Raw genomic sequence first — 24373 nt, 5'->3', positions numbered from 1 at the left:
CCCCAGAAGAACAGCAAGGCATCACACGGGGAAAAGCAACGGAACAACGAAAGCAGAGAAACAAATAAGCATGTTAGCATAAAGACACCCAAAAAGAAAAACAATACATCAAATGGGCTATGAAACCACCGAGAGAAATAGCACGAGCCACAGGGGGCCAGGAGCACAGGAAAGACTGGGAAGACATCATGCTAAGAAAAATCAAGAGCTGAAAACTCGCCCAAAGGGAAGATCAACTTGGTCTCCCAGATCCATGAAATGCAACCAGTCCCAATTCGAATAAACTCAAAGAGGAAAACACGAAGGCCAGTAAGAGCAAATCCAGAAACAGCCCACAAGGGAGCCGAGTATTGCCACAGCAGGCCCTTCCAGTGCGAGCCTCTGGGCTAGAACGGGACAGTAGGCTGCAGCCAACACTCAGCGGGACAGACAGCCAAGAGAAACGCTCTTCCAGCTGGGTCATCATTCACATTTGATGGTGCAGTGCAAAGACCTCGCTGTCAAACCCAGCTAACAAAGTTTTTGGTCATTAAAGCAATACTGCAAGATGCACTAAATGGTCTTGTACAAAAAGCTGAAGAAACAAAGACTAACCACAGAAACATCCAGAATCTACACAAAAGAGATGGCATCTTTCCTTCTTTCAATTCAACAGTAACATTTAATGTAAGGGTTTTCCTAAGCCTCAATGGTTCACTATTCTTTCTACACCACTAAAAAGTATTTTCTAGACCTTATCATAGGGGCTGGAGCGATAGCACATCGGGTATGGAGTTCGCCTTTCACGTGGCCGACCCAGGTTCGATTCCTCCGCCCCTCTAAGAGAGCCTGGCAAGCTACCGAGAGTATCTTGTTCACACTGCAAAGCCTGGCAAGCTCCCTGTGGCATACTGGACATGCCAAGAACAGTAACAACAAGTCTCACAATGGAGACGTTACTGGTGCCCGCTTGGGCAAACCGATGAGCAACGAGATGACAGTGGCAGTGACAGACCTTATCATCTGGACCTGGCACTATCTTTAAAATTTAAAAACCAATTATTATATCAATATAAACTTTTGATACTGTGTGAAAGAAGAAGTGTATCCAGTCGACTATTTAGATAGGTTGAAAAAAATTTTTATTACTATTCCTTTGGTTTTTGGACCAACCCGGTGGTATCACTTGTCTTCCCATTGATCTTCAATTTGCTCGAGTGGGCGCCAGTAATGTCTCCATCTGTCCCTGTTGCGTGCTAGTGTAGCCTAATGATATCTGCTTGCTCCAGGAACAGGAAGAGCCTCAAACCGTTCATTCAGGGTTTTGACGAATAAGTCTGACCAACTTGTAGGTGGGCGGCGATGTGGTCTTTTGACATCTTGTGGAATCCAGTCAGTAACTGCTCTAGTCCAGCGGTCGTCTCTGAATCGCATTACATTTCCGGCCCATCTGATTTTTGATGTCTTGGCAAACGAGACAGCGTCCCTGAGTACCTGGCGCTACTCAGAGCTTATTCCTGGAATGTTGGGGGTACCATATGTGGAGTACCATATGTGTGACAGGGACCAAACTTGGTTCTGCCGCTTGCAAGGCAAGTGCCCCACCTGCTTTACTATTGCTATGTTTCTAATTTTTATTCAAAATAAGATAGGAAATGGTATCTCTGCCTCTTAGAAAATTCTTAGGAAATTCCATAGGTTAATAAATTTCTTCTAAAAAAGCAAACAGTACTCCACATTCCCTACCAGTGGGAATAGGGCATAGGCCTTATTCATAATTTGAAGGCTTTTCCTGGGTACTCATAATTTAGTAAATACCTCTTTTAAAATATAAAATTGGGTCCATAGAGAGAACCCGATGGGTCCCGGCACCATATGGTCCCCTGTGTGGCCCAAAACTAACCAACGAAACAAACAAGGCCGAATTAGGGATGCAGTTTGCTGAGAGAGTGCACAACTCCCCCAGGGAAGGCCCACAAGAATAAGCAAGAGAGGAATAACTGAGAGAGAAGAACTCACAGGCCGAAGAGCCAGAGTGTGTCTCTCCTGAGCTGGAAGCATCAGCACTTCTGCAGTTACCCAGAGAGAACGGGCAGATGCCACGGCTGCAGAGACCCTCCACTGCATCACACGTTAGTGATCAAGATCCTCATGTTCTCACCTGGAGTGTCGAAGGCTGTCCTTTTTGTTTTTTGCAGAGCACAATGTGCACTCGCAGCCCACGGCATGGGGTTTGGGCAGAGACACATCCTGCTTCAAGAGCATCGTCAGGATCTCGTAGTTGTTCCGATGAGCAGCTAAAATGACTGGAGCCACGTCCATAGTTGTTGAGTATTCGGGATTTTGAATTCTCTCCATTAGCTTCTGAAAAATATTTATATAAATGTCCTAAAGTTAATTACTTCTGATTTCAAAAATAACCCCATTTATCGAAGAGTAAAATGGAAAAAAAAAAGATGTCACAAAGAATGTAAGAATTATTTTAAAGACTACAATAAATATTTTACCAGGACTGAATTTTTTTAAAACCTCAACTCTTTTTAATTAATAAACTCAGTATCATTATGAAAGACAGAACCTTTATTAGGAAACATTTATAAGACTAGAATTCCATTTTACTAACAAAGTGAGAATATCTAGAGAAACGCTTTAGGGATTAATTTTCACAGGATTATAGAAAAAAGCATGACAGAAATAAGAACAAGAATTTAAGAAAAGAAAATAATAGTAAACCAGAAATTCTAGAATTAGGGAATGTGACAAATGTATGAGAATAATATTTTTAAATTTCACCTCTTTGGCAAATTTTGTCAAATCAGTAACATTCACCCAACTTAAAAGAGGTAATTAAATAGGAAGTACTCTCCATTCTGTATTTCTAACAATTATCTAGACTCCTACCTATTGCAGATGACAAAAACAATGACATCCCTGCTGCTGCTGAGTAAATGTGGGGTCTACAGGGCCCCTCCCACTTAAATCATCTTAAATACCCCCAAATTCCTGAAAATCTGAGCATTGCAATCCCATGAAAAAACTGAGGCTCAGAGGAAATAAAGCCCCGAGATACACAGGCAGAAGGCAAAGTGTGTGGAGAAGCAGGTGTGCGTTCCAGGGAGCCTGAGCCACACTCCCTGCATGCCCAGGGCTCGGTGGGGGACGGGAACAGCAGGAGCTAAAGGTCAGGGTGAAGTGGAAAAGCTTCAGCCCTTTATGACTGACACATTCTTTCCCGTACTTCTCTCATTTAGAGCTGCTCCTGAAAGCTGCTCGACTCCACTGCATCAGCTCACCAAGCTCATGTTCTACTGGTTAAGCTTAGTGACGTTTTAAAAGTAATGTGCTCACACTCTAAAAGATCTGAACGCATAGAAAAGCAGAAAAAATGAAAATGCCTGTGCTGACACTACTCAAAGAGTATCTTCCATAATGTCCCTCTAGTCCTCTCTCTACCATACCCCTTTTTGGGGACATCTTTGGCATGAGTGATTTTGCACTAATTACTTAGGGGACGGGAAAAGGGGTCCTTGGTATTCTGAAGACCCAGATTCCTTTCTAAAAAAAAAATCTCACTAGGCTGACTATAGCCCAGAGCCATCAGGGGGAAACTTTATGTATAAAAGTTTGCATTCCATTTAAAGAAGCTCACTCTATATTCAAGATATTTTATTTTACTGAATTAAGTAACATGACCACAGATGTCTTTATGAATTGAATTCTAAAAACTTTAACCCTGCCTCAAAAACATAGAAACACTTGAGTGAAATTATAGGTCCAAAGACTCTAAGGAGTCTCTTTCCTTTTTCTCTTTGGTTTTTGGGTTACACCCAGCTGTGCTCGGGCCTTACTCCTGGCTCTGTGCTCAGGGCCCACCCCAAGGATGCTGGAAGACCATATGGGTGTCAGGGAGTGAATCAGGTGGGCTGTGTGCAAGGCCGGCGTCCTGCTCACTGGACTCTCTCGCTTGCCATGAGCAGTTTTACAGAGTTCTCTCTCTCACTCACTCTCCTATATATTTGTATATACATATATGTATATAAATGCCAAAGAGGTGAAATTTGTATTCATATAAAATCCTTTTAATAGTTTGTTTTTCTTCTATCAATCAATTTTAGAATTTCAACATACTTATTTCCCTTTTACAAATTAATATATTTCCCATGTACTGAATGCTTTAAATTGTTTCATTTATTTAAAGTTTACAGAAAAATCTTAAAATTTAAGCCTTCTGAGTCGGGCCCGTGCTCGGCTCCGGCCTGCCGGGTTTTCGGCCCGGGCGCCCATGCCCCTGCAGAGCCGGTGGATGTGGAACAAGCGGGAACCAGAGACAGCTTTAGGAATTGGGGTTCCAGCAAGTGCCTGCACCCATGTATGGAGACTGTGAATTAAGCCTTTGTCCCACGCCGGCTAACGGAGGAAAGAACCTTCCTTCTTGGTCTCTCTCCCCTCCGGGAGAAGGCGTGGTGTCCGACATTTTGTGGGTCCGTTGAGAAGGTACGAACTTGGTGGCGCGGAAAAAAAAAAAAATTTAAGCCTTCTCCTTTATTACTGATTATAAAGAAAAAATTATTCTCTCATAAGATTATGCCTAAGACTATAATTTTAATATTCATAATATAACCTAGATAATATCAAAAGACAACTTATACTTGAAAGTCAAAACTTATCAAAGACAGTTGATCATCCAAAAATATCGAATGGATTCACTGAAATGGTAAAAGCAAGCATATAAAAATACACGGCACTGCTTGCTTCAAAATAACAAGGTCACTTAAATGAGGTGCTGATATCGCTGGACGTATCTCTGTGACAGACGCAGAATCTTTTTTCACCAGAGACGAGCAGAAAACTCCTGCACTCAGCAGGGAAGACATAACTTTGAAGAGCTAACTGGCAATGCCCACGGCATTGAAATGATTGACTCCAATCCTCCCGTACAGTATGATCTCTCTGAGCTCCCGAAAGAAAGTAACCCGTCTAAAGGCTCAAGGTGGAATCCGCTCGAAGGCGGAATATGCACACCAAAGTTACAACTGCAGAAGAGATTCCAGAAAACTGTGTCAAATTCTAGGTATGTCTGATCCTTCGGACAGAAACTGTATCCTTGGCCTGTTTTTCTCTATTCTAGTTACTCTCATAAACTAGGTGATACCTCCTCTGAGAATAGTCACACACAGTTTTTTAAATAATCTGAATGAGAGTATTGCAGTTCAAATAGGGTAGAGTGTACAACTTAGTGTCTCACACTTCTCCGATAATGGCAGTAATATAAAACTAACTTCTAATCCTTGGGGATAATAGTTTCATTCTGAATATAATCAAATTATTTTTTCCAGGTGTTATTTAAGTTGCTTATTCCACTATATCATCACCAATAATGAATGTCATAATTATTGAATTTTGATATATAGTAAATATATTTTAAAGTTGGGCTAGAGCAATAGCATAGCAGGTAGGGCGTTTGCCTTGCACACAGCCGACCCAGGTTCAATTCCTCTGCCCCTCTCAGAGAGCCCAGCAAGCTACCGAGAGTATCCTGCCCGCACGGCAAAGCTTGGCAAGCTACCTGTGGCGTATTAGATATACCAAACACAGTAACAACAAGTCTCACAATGGAGATGTTACTGGTGCCCGCTCAAGCAAATCGATGAACAACAGGATGACAGTGATAGTGATATTTTTAAGTTAGAATATTATTAGCAGCTATCTTACCAATTATAAAAGCAATAAAGAAAAATGTTTATCTCCTTAACTTGGTATTAAGAGATAATTGCTGTTAAATAACATTTTGCTATATTTCCATGCAGTTTCCATTTACTCAGGTTTGACCTTTGGTCACATTATATATACAATTTACTACTCTCCTACTTTACTTCGGTCTTAACTATTTCTTTCAAATACTATTTCCAAGCTTTTATTTTGGGATACGTAGATGTGACACATGGCTTTCTCATTGCCACAAATAAGTTTGCAACTAACATTTTGTCACATTTCTGGTCACTTTCCTGAGAAGCGTGATGATATCCTAAGCCAAAGAACCTGAACATCGTTCTTATTTATGACATTTTTCTGCTTTCCCAAATGCCCTCCCCAATCACTGTGGCAGGAGACTATTACAGCTACACAATTATCACTTTTTAAATTTTGCTTAATAAGCAAAACTTAGTACTGTATTTGACAGTAAATAAGGTGTTTTCTTTTCTGATATTTTTATCTGATATTTTTATTTAATACCTGGTGTTTTCTTTTCTGATATTTTTATGTCCTTGTCTAATTTGTATTTTTCATCAGTTCATCTAACACTAAGATTACAGACTTGAGCATGCTAAAAAAAATGTTTTTTTATCAGTTTTTCATCTGCTTTTCAAATTTTGCCTGCCTGAATTTCAGAAATTTAACTCTGCAAGTGAAAGGGGTAGGCACGTGCTATTTTTGTCCACCGCTTTTACACTAGCGAGTCCTTCCACTCCAAGTCAGATATTCATCTACTATCAGTTTTGAAATAATTATATTTAATTCTTAAAATCCATCTGGAAACTAACCCATAATTTCAACAACCTATAGAATCTCCCAAACTAAATACACTGGTTCATACTGGAAGTATGGAATTATCACTAATATTTAAAAAAAATGTTCTGAAAGCAATACTAATTATTCTTGCAAATGTCTACTTACTTCCAGCAGTGTTTTACAGAAGGAAATTTATTTCAAAAAACAAAATAATTTGAGGGGAAGAAAAAAAAAAGCTGACAATGGGGAAGGTGGTCTATTTTGGTTAAAAAATCCAAATTAACAAGTATTTAAGAGTACTGACTACTATGGTCGGTCTGGACGCCCGCTTTGGCCGGTGGTTGAGTAGGATATCAACAGCTCCCACTACTTCGGAGTCGATTGCCACCAAAAGTGCATCTGCAGACTTTAAAAAAAAAAAACAAGTTAAAAATTAAAATGGAGGAGAAAAAAAGTTAACTATGTGTCCCAAATTGCAACCAGAACTGAACTGTACTGTGCACAGCGATCCTGTATTTTATCAGAAGATGCTCCAGCTAGCACCTCCCTTGCATTAGCGGTCCCGGGCCAGGCCCCACACCTGCCAGCCTGGAGCCAAGCCAGGGGCTGGCCAGTGATGAGGGGTGGCAGCGGGGCTGCGGGTGGGCCCACGGAGCACCCCCTGATTCCTCCTCCCCCCCAGAACTGCACTTTGGGACATCCCAAACTTCTAAAGACATGACCCAGACGGATCCCTACAGGTTAGGGGTGAGTGTCATCTGGTTAAATGCTCAGAGCAACCATGGGGCTGGCAACAATGAGAAAAATGTAAACAGGAAGGACGCAGAAAGGACGCGTGGGTGTAGGTCTCCAAAGCAGACACCCTCACTGAGACAGGACACACTCGCCACTGACACCGACAGTCTGACAGGTGCGAAGCGCCAGTACCTTCTGGGACAGGAGGGAGAACGACTTGCTCATTCTGAGGCACCAACTCTGCCAGGCACTCGGCAGGTCTCTAACAAAGCCCACAGCCCGGGGACCACATCTGGCAACCTCAGCATCATTTCCTGAGCGTCTTTCTTTTCTTTATAAAAAGAAAACCATGAAGGTACTTGGGAAACACTGGGATAATGATTTAATCTAGTAAAATGCCCGATTTTCTATCTTTGCATTTTCAAACTGTTATAATCCAGAATGCTCATATTCCTAAAAATAAAACTATTTGATATCTAATATTGTTTATTACTCATACTTCTGAAAAATGAAACTATCAGATATTTAATATTTATTGCTCACACTTCAAAAAACAAAACTATCGAGCTTTAATATTCTTTGAATGGAGAAGAATAATGCTCTCCTCCATTTTATCTGAACTCAAAAACTAACCAACAAACGGAAAACTTCATCCTGGTGTTTGAAAAAGGGGCTGTGTCACACCAACAGACAGACGGTCACACTCAACAATCAAAAAGAGCTTGTGTATTCCCACATAGATTAAAAAAAAACTGCGGGAAATCTTGATCATTTTTTTCCTTAAAACTTTAGCCTTCATTGTGCTGTGAGCTTATTATTGAGTCCAGCGTTATTCTTTCTCAGCATGCATTGCAAAATGGTCTCCGGTTTCGTTTTGTTTTAATGATATTTGATCAGGTGAAACAAGCAAAAAAGAAGAATATGCCCATTACCCTGAAACACTTCATTGATGAATTTTAATTTTAACCTCTAACTCGATGCTGCCGGCAGGCAGTTTCAGCCACCTGACAGGCTGCTCATGTCTGAACACTCCCTTCTGGACCCCCACCAGCCAGCCACAGGGGCGTCCCGGCAGGAAGTGGCCAAGGAACTGGCCCTGTCACCTGGGTCACCTGCAAGCTGGGCAGAGATGCACTTCCCGGCGCCCTGGATCAGGGGTGCAGAAGGGCTGGCTGCACCAAAAGGCACTCCGGAGAAAGAGAGCAAACATCACCCAAAGCTCACCGATGAAAAGGTAAGAGGTCGGGGGAGCAAGAGCACTCCACAGCAGAATAAGCTGTTTCCCAGGACAGGAAGCCAAGCAAAAATGATTCTGTCTTCAGTGAGTCCCATTCACGATGGCAAAAGTTAAATTATATTCAGATACACTATTTAGTAAAGAATAAAGTGAGATTTATGTCAAATCTTTCAGTGCTTAAAGGATAAGCTTCAGGTATAGAAAGTATTACTGACAGAAAAAAGACCATGTAAATAAGGAGATAGCGTTGACATTTTCTATACAAATTTATAAATGCTACTTGATAAACCAAAGGCAGTTTTGGGAGAGAATACATTCTGAATTATATTTTTAATACCCACAGGCAAACAAAATACCCTCATTAATTTTGTATCAGGATTTCTCACAGATATTTGCCATTCCTTATTGAAATCTGTTCAGTAAATGTACTTATTGTATATTTATGAAGTTTGTAGCTTCCACTACATTCCAGAATTTGTCTTTTGAACAATTCCCATACTCTTTCCTCTAAGTTTGAAATATGAAGTCGTTTCTTTTCTAAAGGTAAAATTCCCACCTTGATATTCCAGTTAAAGTTCCCCTATGAATGGACCTGGGTTCTTCCCTCTGAAAAATATCAGCCTGAGGCCCCAGGTCCCCTCAGAAAATAACCCCTCCACTCTCTCTGCAACCTTGAATTGATCCTATCTTTCACTTGCCATTCAAAATTTCTTTTTCTCACTCTCAAGTTTCTCAAATCAATGTGGATAATTTTCTCGGATTCTACTGATAGAAGAGTTTTAAATGCTATTCCAAAAAATATCTTTCCTCCCTCTGTATTTTCCTTGGTGTTTGATTAATACATTAAAAACTTATTTTCACAGCATCGCAGCAGCCCCCTGGTGTAATGAGACAACCCCTGGCGTCTAGCGTCCTGCACTGATGCTCAGGAAGAAGTGGAACCTGCTTCTCAGAGAGCGTTGGCGCAGCCGCCCTCCCTCCGCTGCCCGAGGCGGAACCTTCACTTCTCACTGTCCCCTTGAGACTGCCCAAGTCCTAAGCTTCCCACCTCAGCCTTCTGTCCTTCCACCCTTCTTTCTCCCAGTCTCCCATTTCTAACATCCCAAATCATCCTGGATTCCACTGGATACTCGGCAAGTTTCGTCGATTCTCCTAGAACATCCCTTAGACCTGCCGCGCGCCCACCTATTCTCAAAGGTCACTGATCAGCCCGAGGGGTCCTGCGTGGTCCCAGAGTCCTCCCAGAAACTCTGATTTACAAGATGCTCCAGTATTTATAGGAGTGGCAGGGCCCTCTCTGTAACCTCTGCCCATCCCCCAGGCTTTAAGTCGCCTCTCCCTACTCCTCCCTAATACGACAGAAGCTCTGTGTGCACAGTCACCCTGGTGGCTACGGCCAGGCCACGTTCCCAGAGCAGCAGCTCTCGAAGCACCGCTCTGAGCCCGGGATACAGGGCTGAGGGGTCCCAATGCAGGCGTCCTCCTCCGGACCCACGGCTCTGGCGCCTGCTGACTCTGCCGCCCACGTCCCGTCCTATCCCAGGCAGCCACTGGGCCCAGCCTGCCCCCAACACCACTGCACACACCTTTCTCACCAGTCATGCAGCGAACCCTGCTATCTATCAAATAAAACTCATTATTTCTTAACCTATTTAGAACCCTTCCCCCCTTTTTAATCAGTTTTTACTTGTTTCTCCAACTTTTTTCCATGCCTCTCCAGCCTGAACATTTTGGTCAAAAAAACTTTCAATTGAGAGCTTCTAAGGATACACAGGGCCCGAGCCTTTGCTGCCCTCCGTTTACCTTTCTGTGCATTTTTGAGAGTGGAATTAGTCCTGGGCCAGAGAATGAATCCTGTTCCCAGAAGCTGGCTTCAAATTCCAGTCTCATGTGTGGAGAAGTTACAAAATGGCTCCGTGCCTTGGCTTCCTCTAGGAAGTGGCGATAAAGAAAGCCCTCGTCTCACAGGCTGCTCTGAGGACGGACAGGTGCATTTACTGTTTAATTCCTCACACATGGAGGCACTACATACACGCCACAGTTAGCATCCAGGACGGAGCTCGGAAACCTTGGGCAGCGCAAACCCAGGAGATGCCGCACTGTAAGTCACCCTAAGACACGGCTTCTCAACAGAGACCTCGGGGACTATGCACACACCCCAGGCGTTGCTTTGTGTGAGCAGGAGTGGCCCGTGAGTTCCAAGCGAGCTGCACCCAGTCACACAGCAGCTGGAACCTCCCCTCAGCTGGGAAACTGAAAAGGTCTCCGGAAATCGGTCTAGTGGGGCAGAGCTGGCAGCAGAAGCCGCTGGCCTCAGACAAAACACACGGAAGCACTTTGAAACCTCAAAGCATGACACCAGGGCCAAGTATCACCACGGAACATTAGCAAATACATTATTTTTTGTGTGTGTGTGATGTTTGATTTTTAAGCTAATGTAGCTTCATTGTCCAGTTAGTCTTCGTGTTCTAGTGCAGAACTTGAAGTTTTACTTATTCATTTCTACAATCACATTCAACCAAAGACCTTGAACATTTGTTCGCTGATGGTAAGACACAGGTAACCTGAGTCGGAACCCGGAGACCTGGAAAGAGCATGGGACTTGCAGGCAAAAGATCAGGTTCCAATGTTAGCTCTGCCTCAAGTAATTGAGAACTTACGGCAGTTCATTCAAGTTTATGAGCCCCAGTTTTTCAATCCCATAGAATGCAACATCTATATTGGCTGGCTGTGATGTTCAAATGTGCTTGGTTATGCAACAGAAACATGTATATTGTGGAATTATTACAGATGGGATATAGAGAATGACAAAAAGTGATGATCACACCATTAGAACTCTTTTCTCCAGGATTATCAGGGAGTGAGTTTCTTTATAACTTTGTTTTCCAGGGAACTGAAGCTTATACCTTTAAGTGGTTAATGCTGACATTTCAACTGTTTGCAAGTTTTCTGCTTTGAGAAATACTACATGTTTATTCTTTTCTTTAAAATAGTAAGAACTGAATATAATTTAACTTTCCCCTACTGACTTGGGTCACTGTTGAAAGAACCCTTACCTGCCTTTCCACAAGGCAGTGACGATGAGCTATGACACGTTCCCAGGGGTGATGGGATATGTGAAACTCTCAAGCCTTCGTTAGTCATGGGAACTGCCCTTCTACATTCACGACAGTCCTCAGGCCCCTTCTGTTACCCCAGTTCTCTAAGGATTGGATAACTAATTAAGTTTGCTAAAGTGCATTCTAAGAGAAAAGGCAGACTGCAGCTCCAGAAGTACCCCTGTGGCTGAAGTGAAGAAACTGCTCAAAAGATGTAATTTATAAATTTTTATTTGTGATACCGTGATTTACAGTACTCCTAATGATGGGGTTTCAGGCATCAAAAAACTTTTGAACTTACTTTGTGATTCTTGGGGTTCCAGATAGCTCAGATTACTGACAAGCAATTTCTTTAAAATATGTACAGAGAGTACCACAATTTGTAATGTGTATACATATATATTTACATATATATTTATATTTATTATTTACACATATATTTACATGTGTATTTTACATATATACATATATACATATATTTACATATACACACACAAAGAATTAACCTACTTATATTTTCTAAACCTCTGTGAGGGTTTCCTGTCGCCATTCAAAATAAAAACCTCATGAATCAAAAGCCACAACTATGCACACAATCATATATTTGAAAGGAGAAAAGTAAGAACAGTTTCTTCATACATTAAGTCCCATTATAAGCAAACTAAAAAAGAAGCAAATTATTGAATTCTTTCAGAATCTCTAGACTGAATTCTCAGAACTCAGACACATCCCCGTTTCTCTACCTGAGTTGAGGACAAACAGCGGTGAACGCTTCTGATTTTAATTTTTTTTTTCTTTTCTGTTTTGGCTTTTTCTGCCAGGCGGCACTCAGGGCTCACTCCGGGCTCTGCCTTCTGGAATCACCCCTGGCGGGTTCAGGGGACCATATGTGGTGCTGGGGACTTAACCCACTGCACAGTCCCCCACCCCAGTGCCTTCCAGTGTAAAAGAAAATCATCTACGTTTAATTACAAGCACCCGTTACCTCTCCGACTATGAAAGAGAATTTAGTAAAACAGGAGAAATTCTAGATCCAAATTTTCAAATTTTCAAATTGCAAATCGAAAAAGTGGTATGTGAGTGAGGAGCCTGTGGCTCTTGTGCCCAGAAGTAACAGAGGTTGCAGGAAAACCTGTCCCCACACCCCCTGGGCGCTGGGACTGCGTCTTTTGCACATATAAATACTAATAACGTGGACATGACAAAGTCATCTTTTAAAGCCAGAAGCATTTTCTTTTGTCAGATGTAAAAGATACAAAGGGGGATGTTGGGATGGAAAAAACTGAATCAAAAAGGCTAATCAAAAGGCTTTCTTGGTGTTGTTTCTCTGTTAAACTGTTAGTTGCTCACAGTTAAAAAGTGAAAGAGAGAAGGAAAGAGAGAGAGGGAGGGGAGGAGGGAGAGACAAAGGGAACGGAAACAGGGAAGAAACACGGAATATCTAACAGTTCTTAGAAGCTACCGGATAAAATCAGCCAGCCTTGTACCTGACAACCGTGGTCCAAAAGAAGCTGCAGGATATCCAAGTTTTCGTTCTCAATAGTTATGGTAACAGCATTTCTCCCCAGCACATCTACGCAATTTATGTTCAAGTCACCTGAACTGTTTTCCTCCAAAATCTTTTTAACCATATAATAGTCACCTAAATAATAATATACAAACATAATTTAATATCCATGACATATTAAATAAGAATGACTTAAATAAAAAGTGCATTGACTTAAAAGATTCAAAGCCCTAAACTCTTATCTCTATATGAAGCCATGCAAAGAAAACATGAACACTTCCTTCCTGAGGACTTATATCCTGATGAAAGTAAAATGTATACCATATGCAAACACAAGAAGAAGCTAAGTTTAAAACGTGCAGTTTGAAATAAAAGTCGTTAGCTTAATAATCGTAACTATAAGGAAACTTCAGAGAGATATTTAAAGCATTAAATGTTCAAAAAGTATAGAAAAATACGGAAGTATTATTCTATTAAAAACAGCTAGAAATAAGGGCAGTAGACATTTAAAGGACTTAAGTTTATATTTGAACTACCTACACACATTTACTTACATATTATAACATTGAAAATGAGACTTAGGAACAAGTAAAAGGTATTATAAAATTTTGACAGAGGGAACCATACTTTGGAAAAAACAGTATGATATATGTGTAAAATTGGTGGGTATAGCTAAAAATTCCTTCTCTTTCCCATTTATTCTCCCAACACACACACACACACACACACACACACACACACTCACATACCCTTATGTTACTAATGAAGCTATTTAATTAAAGAACCAGGGAACATAAAGCTCATAAAAACGTTAAGCCCTAGGATTAGCGCTGAAAGTCTGAATACTTCCAAGTGAAATTTGAGCTGTCAGGATCTTTTTTATACTTGACTTCATGCCTAACTTTTGCTCACATCAAAACTAATGACCCATGCGAAGAAAAGGAGAATAATATTGGAGTTAATCATTTGTACGAGCGCCTACCATATTTGTCTGCTAACCAGTTTGTGCAGTGAAGGAAATGTAAATGAATATTTTAAGTGACTTGCAAATATTCCTTAGAAGTCTATGAGTAAGAAACAGGAGAACAACAGAGTGGGAGGGAAAAGAAACTTGATTTCATGATACAGAAGGGTAAAACACTAATAACACTAGTCTAAATGAGTGAATGTAAAAGGTAACAGACTTTGAAAAAAAACCTTGTACAAACTTCGCCATTATTTTTTAACTAATTAAAGCCCCTGTGCAGTATATGGAAAAAGCTGAATGTTGGTTTTCAGGATAATAAATTCCTAAAATAACTCAACAAAACTTGTCAAAAAAAGAATTATTTTCCTTATAATATTTTCATTTACTTTCTTATAATTTCATTTCCATATGTCACAGCTTTGAGTCATTTTAAAGATGACGGTGCCGTAGTCTCCATATGAAGTCCATCTGAAGTTCCATGGACTGAAACATAAAACATTCCTACAGGTGCGTCCCGGGGGTCTCCCAGGGCCAGGTGAGGCCAGGTGACCCGAAGGCCTGCAGCCCGGGCCCTGCGTGGAGGCCCCGGGTCAGTCTGGGCACTGTGGTCCTGCAGCCATCTGGGAGTGGCCCTGAAACTGCCCCCAAATAGAACAAAAACAAATGCAAGATCTCTTTTTGTCTAACGTAAGAGATTTTTAATCCTATTATTGTTTTGTTGGCTTTTGGACCATCCAGTTCAGTCCTCAAATGACCCTCTGCCCCAGTCATGACAGCCCAGTGTGGGGTGCATACTTTCTCTCTACTCCCCTCCCCCTCCCTCCTCCCCCTCCCTCTCTCCTCTCTTTTGCTCTCTCCCTTACTGTCTTCCTCTCTCTCCCTTCCTCCTCTCTCTCCCTCTCTCCTCTCTCTCCCTTATTCTCTCCTTTACTCTCCCTCTCCCTCCCTCTCTCCTTCTCTCCTCTCTCCCTTATTCTCTCCTTTACTCTCCCTCTCCCTCCCTCCCTCCTTCTCTCTTCTCTCCCTCCTTCTCTTCTCTCTTCTTATTCTCTCCTTTACTCTCTCCCTCCCTCCCTCCCTCTCCTATTTCTAAATACAACTATTTTACTTCAAAATATTTAATTCAGTTTTAGTCCTAAAAATACTAAAAGGTCTCACCCTTTGTTCCACCTAACTGACTTATGCAAATGAAAAATTTTAGTCACAGAAAGTATCTGAAACCTGCACAGGGTCCTAAGGATTCCGCCTTGGTGTGTTCTTGGAAGCAGACAGGTTCAGAATGCTCTCAACGCTTAGGATGAATTTACATATAGAAAGAGACACTTGAAATACATTGCAAGAAGCTAGTGGCAGAGCAAGAATTACAATTCAAAGCAGCTTCTTATGCCAAATAAAGAAATGCTTTTTCATGTCGGAATGAACTTGCTTTCAAGAGTTAGGTACATTTTTTTAAAAATAAGGGCTGGAGCGATAGCACAGCGGGGAGGGCGTTTGCCTTGTATGCAGCCAACCTGGGTTTGATCCTCAGCATCCCATATGTTCCCCTGAGCACTGCAGGAGTCATTCCTGAGTGCAGAGCCAGGAGTAACTCCTGAGCATCACCGGATGGGACCCAAAGAGCCACTCCAAAATATAAATAAATAAATAAAACACATAGCTAGAGGCCCGAGAGACAGCAGAGGGGGCCAAGTCACTGCTCTGCACCCAGCCACCCCTGGTCTGAACCCCAAGCACCTTCCAGAGTGATCCCTGAGCCAGGAGCAAACCCTGAGCACCCGAACCCAGTCAAACCAACAAGAAACCCATAAACGGAAGAGCACCATGATCTTAAATTTGGGGCTAGAGTTTTATTTTCTCTGAGAGGGGAAGGCACATTTCCACCTCACCAGTGCGCCAATTCAGGAGCTGGCCTTGCCGGGCAAACTTCCAAGCTCCCCACTCGTTTGCAGGCTCGTTGCTACCCCCGCCCGCCCGCAACCGTCTCTCTCTCCCGGCCCCTGCGGTCAGCTCTTGCTGACAGGGCCGCCCGCCCCCCGCTGCAGGGGCCAGCAAGCTGCTCCCCCAAGCGCTAGACAGAGAATCTCCGTCTCAGAGCCTGCAGCCCCACCCAGCCCGGTCACAAGCCGTCCACGCCCTCGCAGCACAGCTGCGGGCAACAAGCCGGCAGAGGAGGCCCAAATGGTTCCAATAAAAGTGGGTTTCGATCAAACCTCATCGACTCAGAAGTCTGAACCGGGCATCATTTCCACGCTGTGCCGTGTTTTCCTGACTTCTCCCCAGGCACTGGGAAGGCTCAGTGCTCACACCATCCTTAGCAGAGGGGACTCACTGGGACACGTGGCCCCAGTCTGTCCTCCCGGGTCCAGCCCTGCCCACTAGTGCTCCCTACCCTGTCGGCTGAGTGATCTTCTTAAAGGCAACTCACGCCAAGCTTGGACTCCTCCGGATTCTCTTCCGCACTTAAAACAGCAGCAAAACTGTGACTGCACCCTGGGGCCTGGGCCCCGCCGCCACTCGGAACTGACTGGGACAGTCCTCCAGCACCCCTGGGACCTTCCCGTGCAGCAGGGTCCTTCCATGCTGGACCGCAACCCGCCAACGGTCAGGAAGGCAAAGGGTATGTCTCGGGACTGGAGAGAGTACAGTGGGCAGGGCTGGGTGTCCTGCATGGGGCCAATCTGGGTCCCATCCTGGCACCACACAGGGTCTCGCAAGGGCCACCAAGTGACTCCTAAACACAGAGCCAGGATTAAGCCCCGAGCACTGTTGTTGTGGCCCCAAAGCTAAACCAAAACACACACCCCCTCCACTGCAAAGAAAAAGACCCACAAAATAGTATGTCCTAACTAACAGTTTTTAAAAAGCGTGGGTCCTTGGCATCAAATTCTCTCTGGGTCGTGGTGCTCTGCCCATGAGAGTTTGGAGAAAAATAAGAATAAGAACGTCTGATATCTGATTCCATCTTTCAAACTAACAAATTTTCAGTGAGTTCTGAAGTCTGAGGGTAGGGGGTGGGGGGGAAACCTGAGACTTTTCACATCATAGTTTCGACAGTAGACTTTTGAGGGTGGCAATTGCAATATTCTGATTGCCAAAGACACTTAAAACAATCTTTATTATTTAAAGAGAATAAGTCAAAAAAAACCCAAAATCATGATCAAATTCAATTGCCCTTGAACATATAAATCTGGCCCATAAACAGGCCGTTAAGTCTCCAGGGCACTTCCCACTGGTGTGCAGGAAGGTGTAAAGACAATGAATGAGCACATGCAGGGTGTGGGCAGGGAAGGTGGCTTCAAAGGCAAGTTCCCAAGGGCAAGACTGCCGCAGCCCTGGCCCGCAGAGCTGTCTACTTGTCTATTGCTGTGAATGAAATGCTCAGAAACAGGCTAGACAGAACCATCCATGCCACTCTATTTCTCTGCAGGGGGCAGGATGGGATACGGGACTCCAAAGCAGTGCTCAGGAGGTTCGTGGACCAGCAATTCTCAGCCAACCAGGTGAGCGGGTCCAACAGTGGTAGGACCACCTGGCCAGCCCAGGCGGTACCTGGCCCTCAGGGCCAACTGGAGGGAATCACGTGCCTCCTCAGCCAGGGGATCAAGAAAAGACCAGCAAGGTCAAGCCGGCTCTTTTACCTAAACGAGAAGATACTACGGGCACAATTCTGGGCACAATTCTAAGCGGCAGGTTCCTGATCTTAGGGCAAGAGGGAGCCATGTCTGTTTAGGGGTAGACCCTAGCACACGAGATCAAACCCACAGGGAGGCCGCATAACGCACAGCAGCACTGCTGGCTGGAAAATGCTCCCAGGTGGGGAGGGGCCGGCAGACATGAAGGGGGGTAAGAAGGCACCTGCCCGCCCAGGCTGCTGCTCCCTGCCCAGTGCCAATGTGGTCCCTGAGCACCACTACGGGGTTACTTTTGGCCACAGAGCCCAGAGGAGCCCGTGAGCACTGGGAGGTGTGGTCCAAATCAGTGTCCACCCAAACGCTAAAAACACTATGCCCAGGGACACTGCGATGCCCCTTGACACCGTCTTTAGTGCCTCATCTCCTTTCTGCAAGTTTTCCCTCACATCCTGTGACATTAGCCGCCCCTTGTCAACAAACGTTCAGCAACGTTCCCTGTGCTTTTCTCCCCGCCGCCATTCTCACAGCCACACATTTACAACCTGTTCTCAAATAGGGTTTGGTTTTGGTTTTTAAGAAGTGCTACTGAAAAATGTTATGGCGCTGCTAAAAATAGCAATTTAAGAGCTGGAGAGACAGTAGGGCCGACCTGGGCGGAATCCACACACAATGGTTGGGAGCCCAGGGGAAGCCCTGAGCACCACCTGTTCATCCCTGACCATCTTCTCCCCTAAAAGGGAACCGGAAAAAGAGTAGCAACTAAATGTTACTTCTCCCAGGAATGTTGCCTATTTTGAAAGCATCTTAGTCCACTGCTCCTGCTTTATGTAGCAATGCCAGCAGCAAAGCATCCAGTCATACAATGTAGCTGATGTTACAATAAAAGTAACACAAGCCTGTAAATGGAGACTGAGCACCGGATAAGGGTGTAATATCACTTTCTCCCACCCTACCCCACCCCACCCCATGCTGAAGCTTTAAGGACTTTCTAAGGCCTTAGTTGCAAACGGAATATCCTGAAAACGCTCTCAGTAAAGCTGGCAAGGGCGATTTTGACATAATTCTTATAATATTTCCTTCTGCACAAGAAATAATTCGGATCATCAGCAAATTAAAGTGTCTGTGCTAATTTGCCAACTAATCAGTCTATGATATTGGTAATAAAATATATTTACAAGAAGTATATTTAGCTTATTTCACCTTTCACCAGCCAGCAAGCATTAGGCAAACCACAGGATCCCACAGATGAAAGTGGGTTATTTCCACCATAACTCACAATGAGGAAAAAGACACAGGTGGCAAGAATTACTGTTCAACATGTCATGGCCAGCTTTCATTCTGGATCACTTTGTTGCCTCTTTTAAGTAAACTTGCTGAAGATTTTACAAGAGGCTCTCACACTTAACTTTCTATACTGGCATAGGAACAATTCACTTTTTTCTTCTTTTTTTTGCTTTTTGGGTCACACTCGGCGATGCACAGAGTTACTCCTGGCTGTACATTCAGGAATTACTCCTGGTGGTGCTCAGGGGACCATATGGGATGCTGGGAATCGAACCCGGGTCAGCCGCGTACAAGGCAAACACCCTCCCCGCTGTGCTATTGCTCCAGCCCATTCACTTTTTCTTCTACATTTTATACAAAGAAGAGTGTTCCTCTGGGATGCTTCTGACCCACTTTCAAGATTAGTAATGACTATTATTTAGTGCCCATTTTCTAAATCAGCACTTGCCAGGAGGTATAGAACTCATTTACAAAAATAAACAAAAAGACAAAACTCAGTTCTTTACAGACTATCAAAGCTTTTTCACGGGGTGGGCAGCTGGGCCATGCCCTCAGCGCTAAACCATATGCAGTGCCGAGGGTCCAGGGGACGGACAAGTGGAGAGCAAGAACAGAGCCTTCACCTGCACTATCATCTGCCCACCCCCGACTGTCCTTCAGGAGTTCCTGCTAGGTGCATGGATTATGAACATCTTGGCCATGTAGGGCAAAATAAATGAAAATCAGCACGAGATACACAGAAGTTCTAGAGTAGGTATGACTTGGTGACATTAAAATATCATACTTGCTGTTTGCTTTTATTAAGTAGATAAAACTCACAGAAATCGGGGTTTATTGAATCTTCATAGAGAGCAAGTTCAATCCTCAAAAAGCCCACAAGTGAATGTCTTTATTAACACAAATAACGTTTACCCATTCATCTACAGCGAGATGGATACAATAGTGGTTAAGAGCAGGCTCAGTGCCGGGGCAAAGTTTTTTTCTCTAGTCTGGTTGGTCTTCCTCCCCCTTTTAAAATACCCTCAGTTCCCTTGTTTGTAAAATGGGAACAAATGTGGCTTACTGGGTTATTAGGATGAAAAGTATGTGCCCTTCCTAGTAACTGTTTTCGTCAAGGGCTGCCCTTTAGCTTGATAAAGTTCCAGTGGAATACAAGTTTCCACTATTATCCAAAAATAGACTTCCCTGTTTGGTATAATTTGGTAGGTTATTTTGAGGCCTAGAAACACTTAAGAAAAAAAAATCCTTGTGAATTAATGGTAATAGATTCTCAGACCCAGAGAGTAACTTATCAGATCATACCAAAAAGAGCTTTCTATTTTTAGGTGGAGAACCGGTAGCAGCAAAACTCCTATTCGCTTTTCCTAATGTAGCCCAAGAACTCAACATCCCTAAAACCTGAAATACCTATTAATGTCACTCATATCCAAGCTTTGAGGGGAGGTATAAACATTCCATCCTTATAAACCAAATCTCTCCAAGAATCTTAATGGGAAATGGCAGAAAATCTTAAACTAATTCAACGGATACTACTGAATGGAACTGTCCTATATTCGAACTCTCTTTTGATTATGTCTCCTGCAATAAACCTAAAATACACAGCCACACAGAAGCTCACTAGCTATATTTCATCCTGGCATTCCTCTGCTCTCAGTCTGACAGTACCGAGTATCCTTTCTTGACAAACTTGGTTTTAAAATAAGCAGCGCTTAGGGAGGTGGGGCGAAGGAGACTCTTACTCTGGTAGAACACAAATTCCTTTCCATCGGAAACTTTTTTAAGAAAGAAATCAAACAACCCACAGCAGTCACACTCACACTTTTGCATAATCCGCGGCTGATTTTTGTGAGGTTACATAATCGCCCCAGGGTTTCTCTACAATTTTTAGTCAAAGGTCTGTCCAAGGTGGACTTAAAATGCAATTACACCAGAAAGTAACGGTACAGGAGAGCAGGAAGGTAGGGCCAGGAAGGTAGGGCGTGGGTCTTTGTCTCTAAGTTAATGTGTTTACAGAAAGTTTGTAGGGGGTCCTAAATGAGCTCAGCCCTAGGGCATTTGGCCTGCAGGCATCAAAGGCAAAAAAAAAAAAAAAGAAAAGAAAAAAGAAAAAGTCTAACTTATTTCCCCTGGTGCGAGTCGGGGCAAAGAAAAGCGGCTTCCAGGCAGAGATAAGAGGCGGCCCCCCCTTAATTAAAGATGCACACCAACAAACGGGCATCCTCTGGCCAGTCCGCGGCGTGCGCGCGCGGGGTAGGTTCCGCAGCACGTTCTTTGTAACGTGGGGGAAAACCGTCCCAGGGAAACACCGCGCTGACGCCGAGCCCGGACCTAGGCCCCCGCGGGATTCTCCGGGGGCCGCAGGGCGCGCACCTGCGCCCTCCCCTCCGCGCCCCGCGCGCTCGGAGCATCAGGCCTCTGGGCGGACCCGAAGCCCCCAGGCCCCAAGTCACGCCGCACGCCCGGGGCAAGTGCCGCCGCCTGTCCACCCGGGAGCGGGCCAGCCGGCGGCCCCTCACCCCAGCAGCGGCGCTCGAGCCCTGCTGACCACCTGCCCGGCTTTCGAGGGCGCAGGAAAGGACGCGGGTCGTGCAGTCTTCGGGGGTGCAAAGCCCCGCCGGGTTGCCCCAGCGCTGGGGACAGGCCATCCACGTGGCCGGGAAGCAGAATTCCAGCGCGCAGGGTCCCCGCTGCTCCCAGCACCGGACCCACCCCCGACCCCCGCGACCGGAGCCGCCGGCGGGGCGGAGCGCGCTGGACCCCCGAGTGGGGTGTGGGTGGACACGCGGGATGCCGGGGAGTGTGTGGAGGTGGACACGCGGGATGCCGGGGTGTAGGGGTGGGCACGCGGGATGCCAGGGTGTAGGGGTGGACACGCAGGATGCGGGGGGCTGTAGGAGTGGACACACGGGATGCCGGGGGCTGTAGGAGTGGACACGCGGGATGCCAGGGGATCTGGGGGGCGGACACGCGGAATGCTGGGGTGTAGGAGTGGACACACAGATGCGGGGGGCTGTAGGAGTGGACACGCGGGATGCCGAGGGATGGGGGGGTGGACACGCAGGATGCCGGGGTGCAGAGGTGGACACGCGGGGTGCCAGGGCGCAAGGGTGGGCACGCGGGGTGCCGGGGTGTAGAGGTGGGCACGCGGGGTGCCGGGGCGCAGGGGTGGGCACGCGGGGTGCAGGAGTGGACACGCGGGGTGCCGGGGCGCAGGGGTGGGCACGCGGGGTGCCGGGGTGTAGAGGTGGACACGCGGGATGCCAGGGCGCAAGGGTGGGCACGCGGGGTGCCGGGGTGTAGGAGTGGACACGCGGGGTGCCGGGGCAGGGGCGTCGCTCTCACCCTTGTCGCACGCCAGCAAGAAAAGCTTCTCATTGAGGCTGTTCTCCTCCTTCACCTCCCGCACATCCTTGAGCGCCATCACCTCGTGGGGCGACGGCGAGGAGCAGGGCGAGGACGGCGGGGAGGAGGAGGAGGCGCCCGAGAGGTCGGTGCTGGGGTACAGCGCGGCCATCATCGCGGCCCAGGCGGGGGGCAGGCCGGGGGACGGGGGCGGCGCGGCGGCCGCGGGCCCGGCGAAGGGGTGCGTGGTGGGCCCGGCCGCGTCGGCGCGCGGCCCGTTGGCGCCGGGGCGCAGCCAGCACTCGCCCTCGGCGGCCGGCGCGCGGGGGGCGGCGCTGCAGGCGCGGCCCCGCGGCCAGCGCCCCCTGCCCAGCCGCCGGCGCCCGGGCCGGCCCGGGCCGCGGCCGTCCGGGGACGCCAGGCTGGAGCGCGCCAGGGCGGCGGCCGAGCGCGGGGCCGTGCCAGGGAGCCGCGGGGGCCGCGCGGGGGGCGGCCCGGCCGGGAGGGAGCGCGGCCGGCGGGCGGCGGGCCCCGGGGGACGCGGCGCGCACGTCGGGCTCGGGGCGGCTGCGGGACCCGCTGGCGGCGCGGCTCCCCGAAAGCGCCCGAGTCCCCTCACGTCATCTTCCGCTCGGCGGGCGCGACGCCGCCGGGGCGGGGCCTGCGGCGGGGCGGGGCCTGCGGCGGGGCGGGGCCTGCGGCGGGGCGGGGCCTGCGGCGTGTGGGGCGGGGCGGGGGTGGAGCCTGTGGCCAGAAGAGCGAAGTCTACTGCAACCGGGGCGGGCAGGGGCGGGGCCTGTGGTATTCAGGGTGGGGCCTGCGTCTAGGCGGGGCCTGCAGTGGGAGGGGCGGGGGAAAGGGCGGGGCCTGTGACGGGCAGGACGGGGGTCGGCCGCTGGCGGGGCGGAGAAAGGGCGGAGCCTGACGTGGGTGGGGCAGGGTCTGCCGCAGGCGGGGCGGGGCCTGCCGCTGTAGGGCGGGGTCTGTAGGGGCCCCGCCTCCTGGTCCTCGCTGTGCACAGGAGGCTGATGTCCCAATCTGGCCTTCTCTGCTCCCAGATGCTGGCGGGCGCGCGTTATCCTCATAGCCTCCCGTAGCACTTCATTCTGTTACTGTTTGGGGGAACACAGCTGGCGGGGCTCAGGGATTCTTCTGCCCAGGCTCAGAGTATGGGGTGCTCGAGATGGAACCCGGTCTGACCTGTGCCTAGCAAGCAACCTCCCCGCTGGACTATTGCTCTGGCCCCTCCTGAAATGTGTAAAGAGCAGGGTGGCAAATGAACATCGGAACCTTAGCATCTACTCGAACATCCCCGCCCCCTGCCTCAGCGGGGGAATTGTCTAATTTCCTCCCCCCGCCCCGCCCCGCCCGTGGAATTGTCTATTTTCCCATGCAACTGGCCAAAGGGGACCTTGCAGCACCCCCAGATGCCCATATCCTCCATTCCAAAGCCTGGACTACTTGCAGCCCGTTTGTGATGTAAATCTGTCACGACCCAATTTGGGGCATTTATTCTGCAGAAATTCACTGCACTCTTCCTTGGATCCTTTCTGTCGTTGTTCAATCAAAGTTTAATTTAAATAGAAATTCCCATACTTCTGAAAGCGAGGTGACAGAAATTAGGAATGGTACCTCCAAATTAAGCAACTTAGCTCCCTGGCCCTAACTTTCATCTTATTAAAGTCATAGGAGACAGGGTTCCAGTGTGTGTTTGTACATCCAGACATATGTTCCCATTAAAGATCTACATCACGGAAGAGCCTGGCAAGCTCCCTGTGGCGTATTTGATATGCCAAGTGCAGTAACAATAGCAGGTCTCCTTCCCCTGACCCTGAAAGAAGCCTCCAATTGTTGGGAAGGATGAGCAAAGAGAAGTTGCTAAAATCTCAGGGCTGGGATGAATGGAGACGTTACTGGCACCCGTTTGAGTAAATTGATGATCAAGGGGATGACAGTGATACACTGATACCTCCTGTAGTATCTGTTGCTTCCTACTCTGGCGCTCCAATCCTTGCCTTTAGATTCCCACGTTTTCTAAATCTGTCTTTTCTCATACGAGTCCTTTTTAGTTCTCTAATAGAG

The 24373-nt window shown here is 46.6% G+C and overlaps 1 protein-coding gene across 1 annotated transcript in view; it reads right to left on the bottom strand.

The window, feature by feature from the left end:
- TRPC1 (transient receptor potential cation channel subfamily C member 1) overlaps window positions 1-22589 on the bottom strand; it is a 50469-nt gene extending 27880 nt beyond the window's left edge. Inside the window, exons 1-4 of the mRNA XM_055126371.1 lie at window positions 22292-22589; window positions 13047-13201; window positions 6794-6895; window positions 2141-2343 (exon numbers count right to left, since the gene is read on the bottom strand). Coding sequence (XP_054982346.1) covers window positions 2141-2343; window positions 6794-6895; window positions 13047-13201; window positions 22292-22466 — 635 coding nt within the window. The 5' untranslated portion in view covers window positions 22467-22589. The remainder of the gene's footprint in view (window positions 1-2140; window positions 2344-6793; window positions 6896-13046; window positions 13202-22291) is intronic.
- Between the last annotated feature and the right edge of the window lie 1784 nt (window positions 22590-24373).

Source organism: Sorex araneus, chromosome 2, assembly GCF_027595985.1.
Source record: "Sorex araneus isolate mSorAra2 chromosome 2, mSorAra2.pri, whole genome shotgun sequence".
In the NCBI taxonomy this organism is placed as follows: Eukaryota; Metazoa; Chordata; class Mammalia; order Eulipotyphla; family Soricidae; genus Sorex; species Sorex araneus.
The sequence above is the reverse complement of the archived record's forward strand: the minus strand, read 5'-3'. Positions and strand labels throughout refer to the sequence as shown.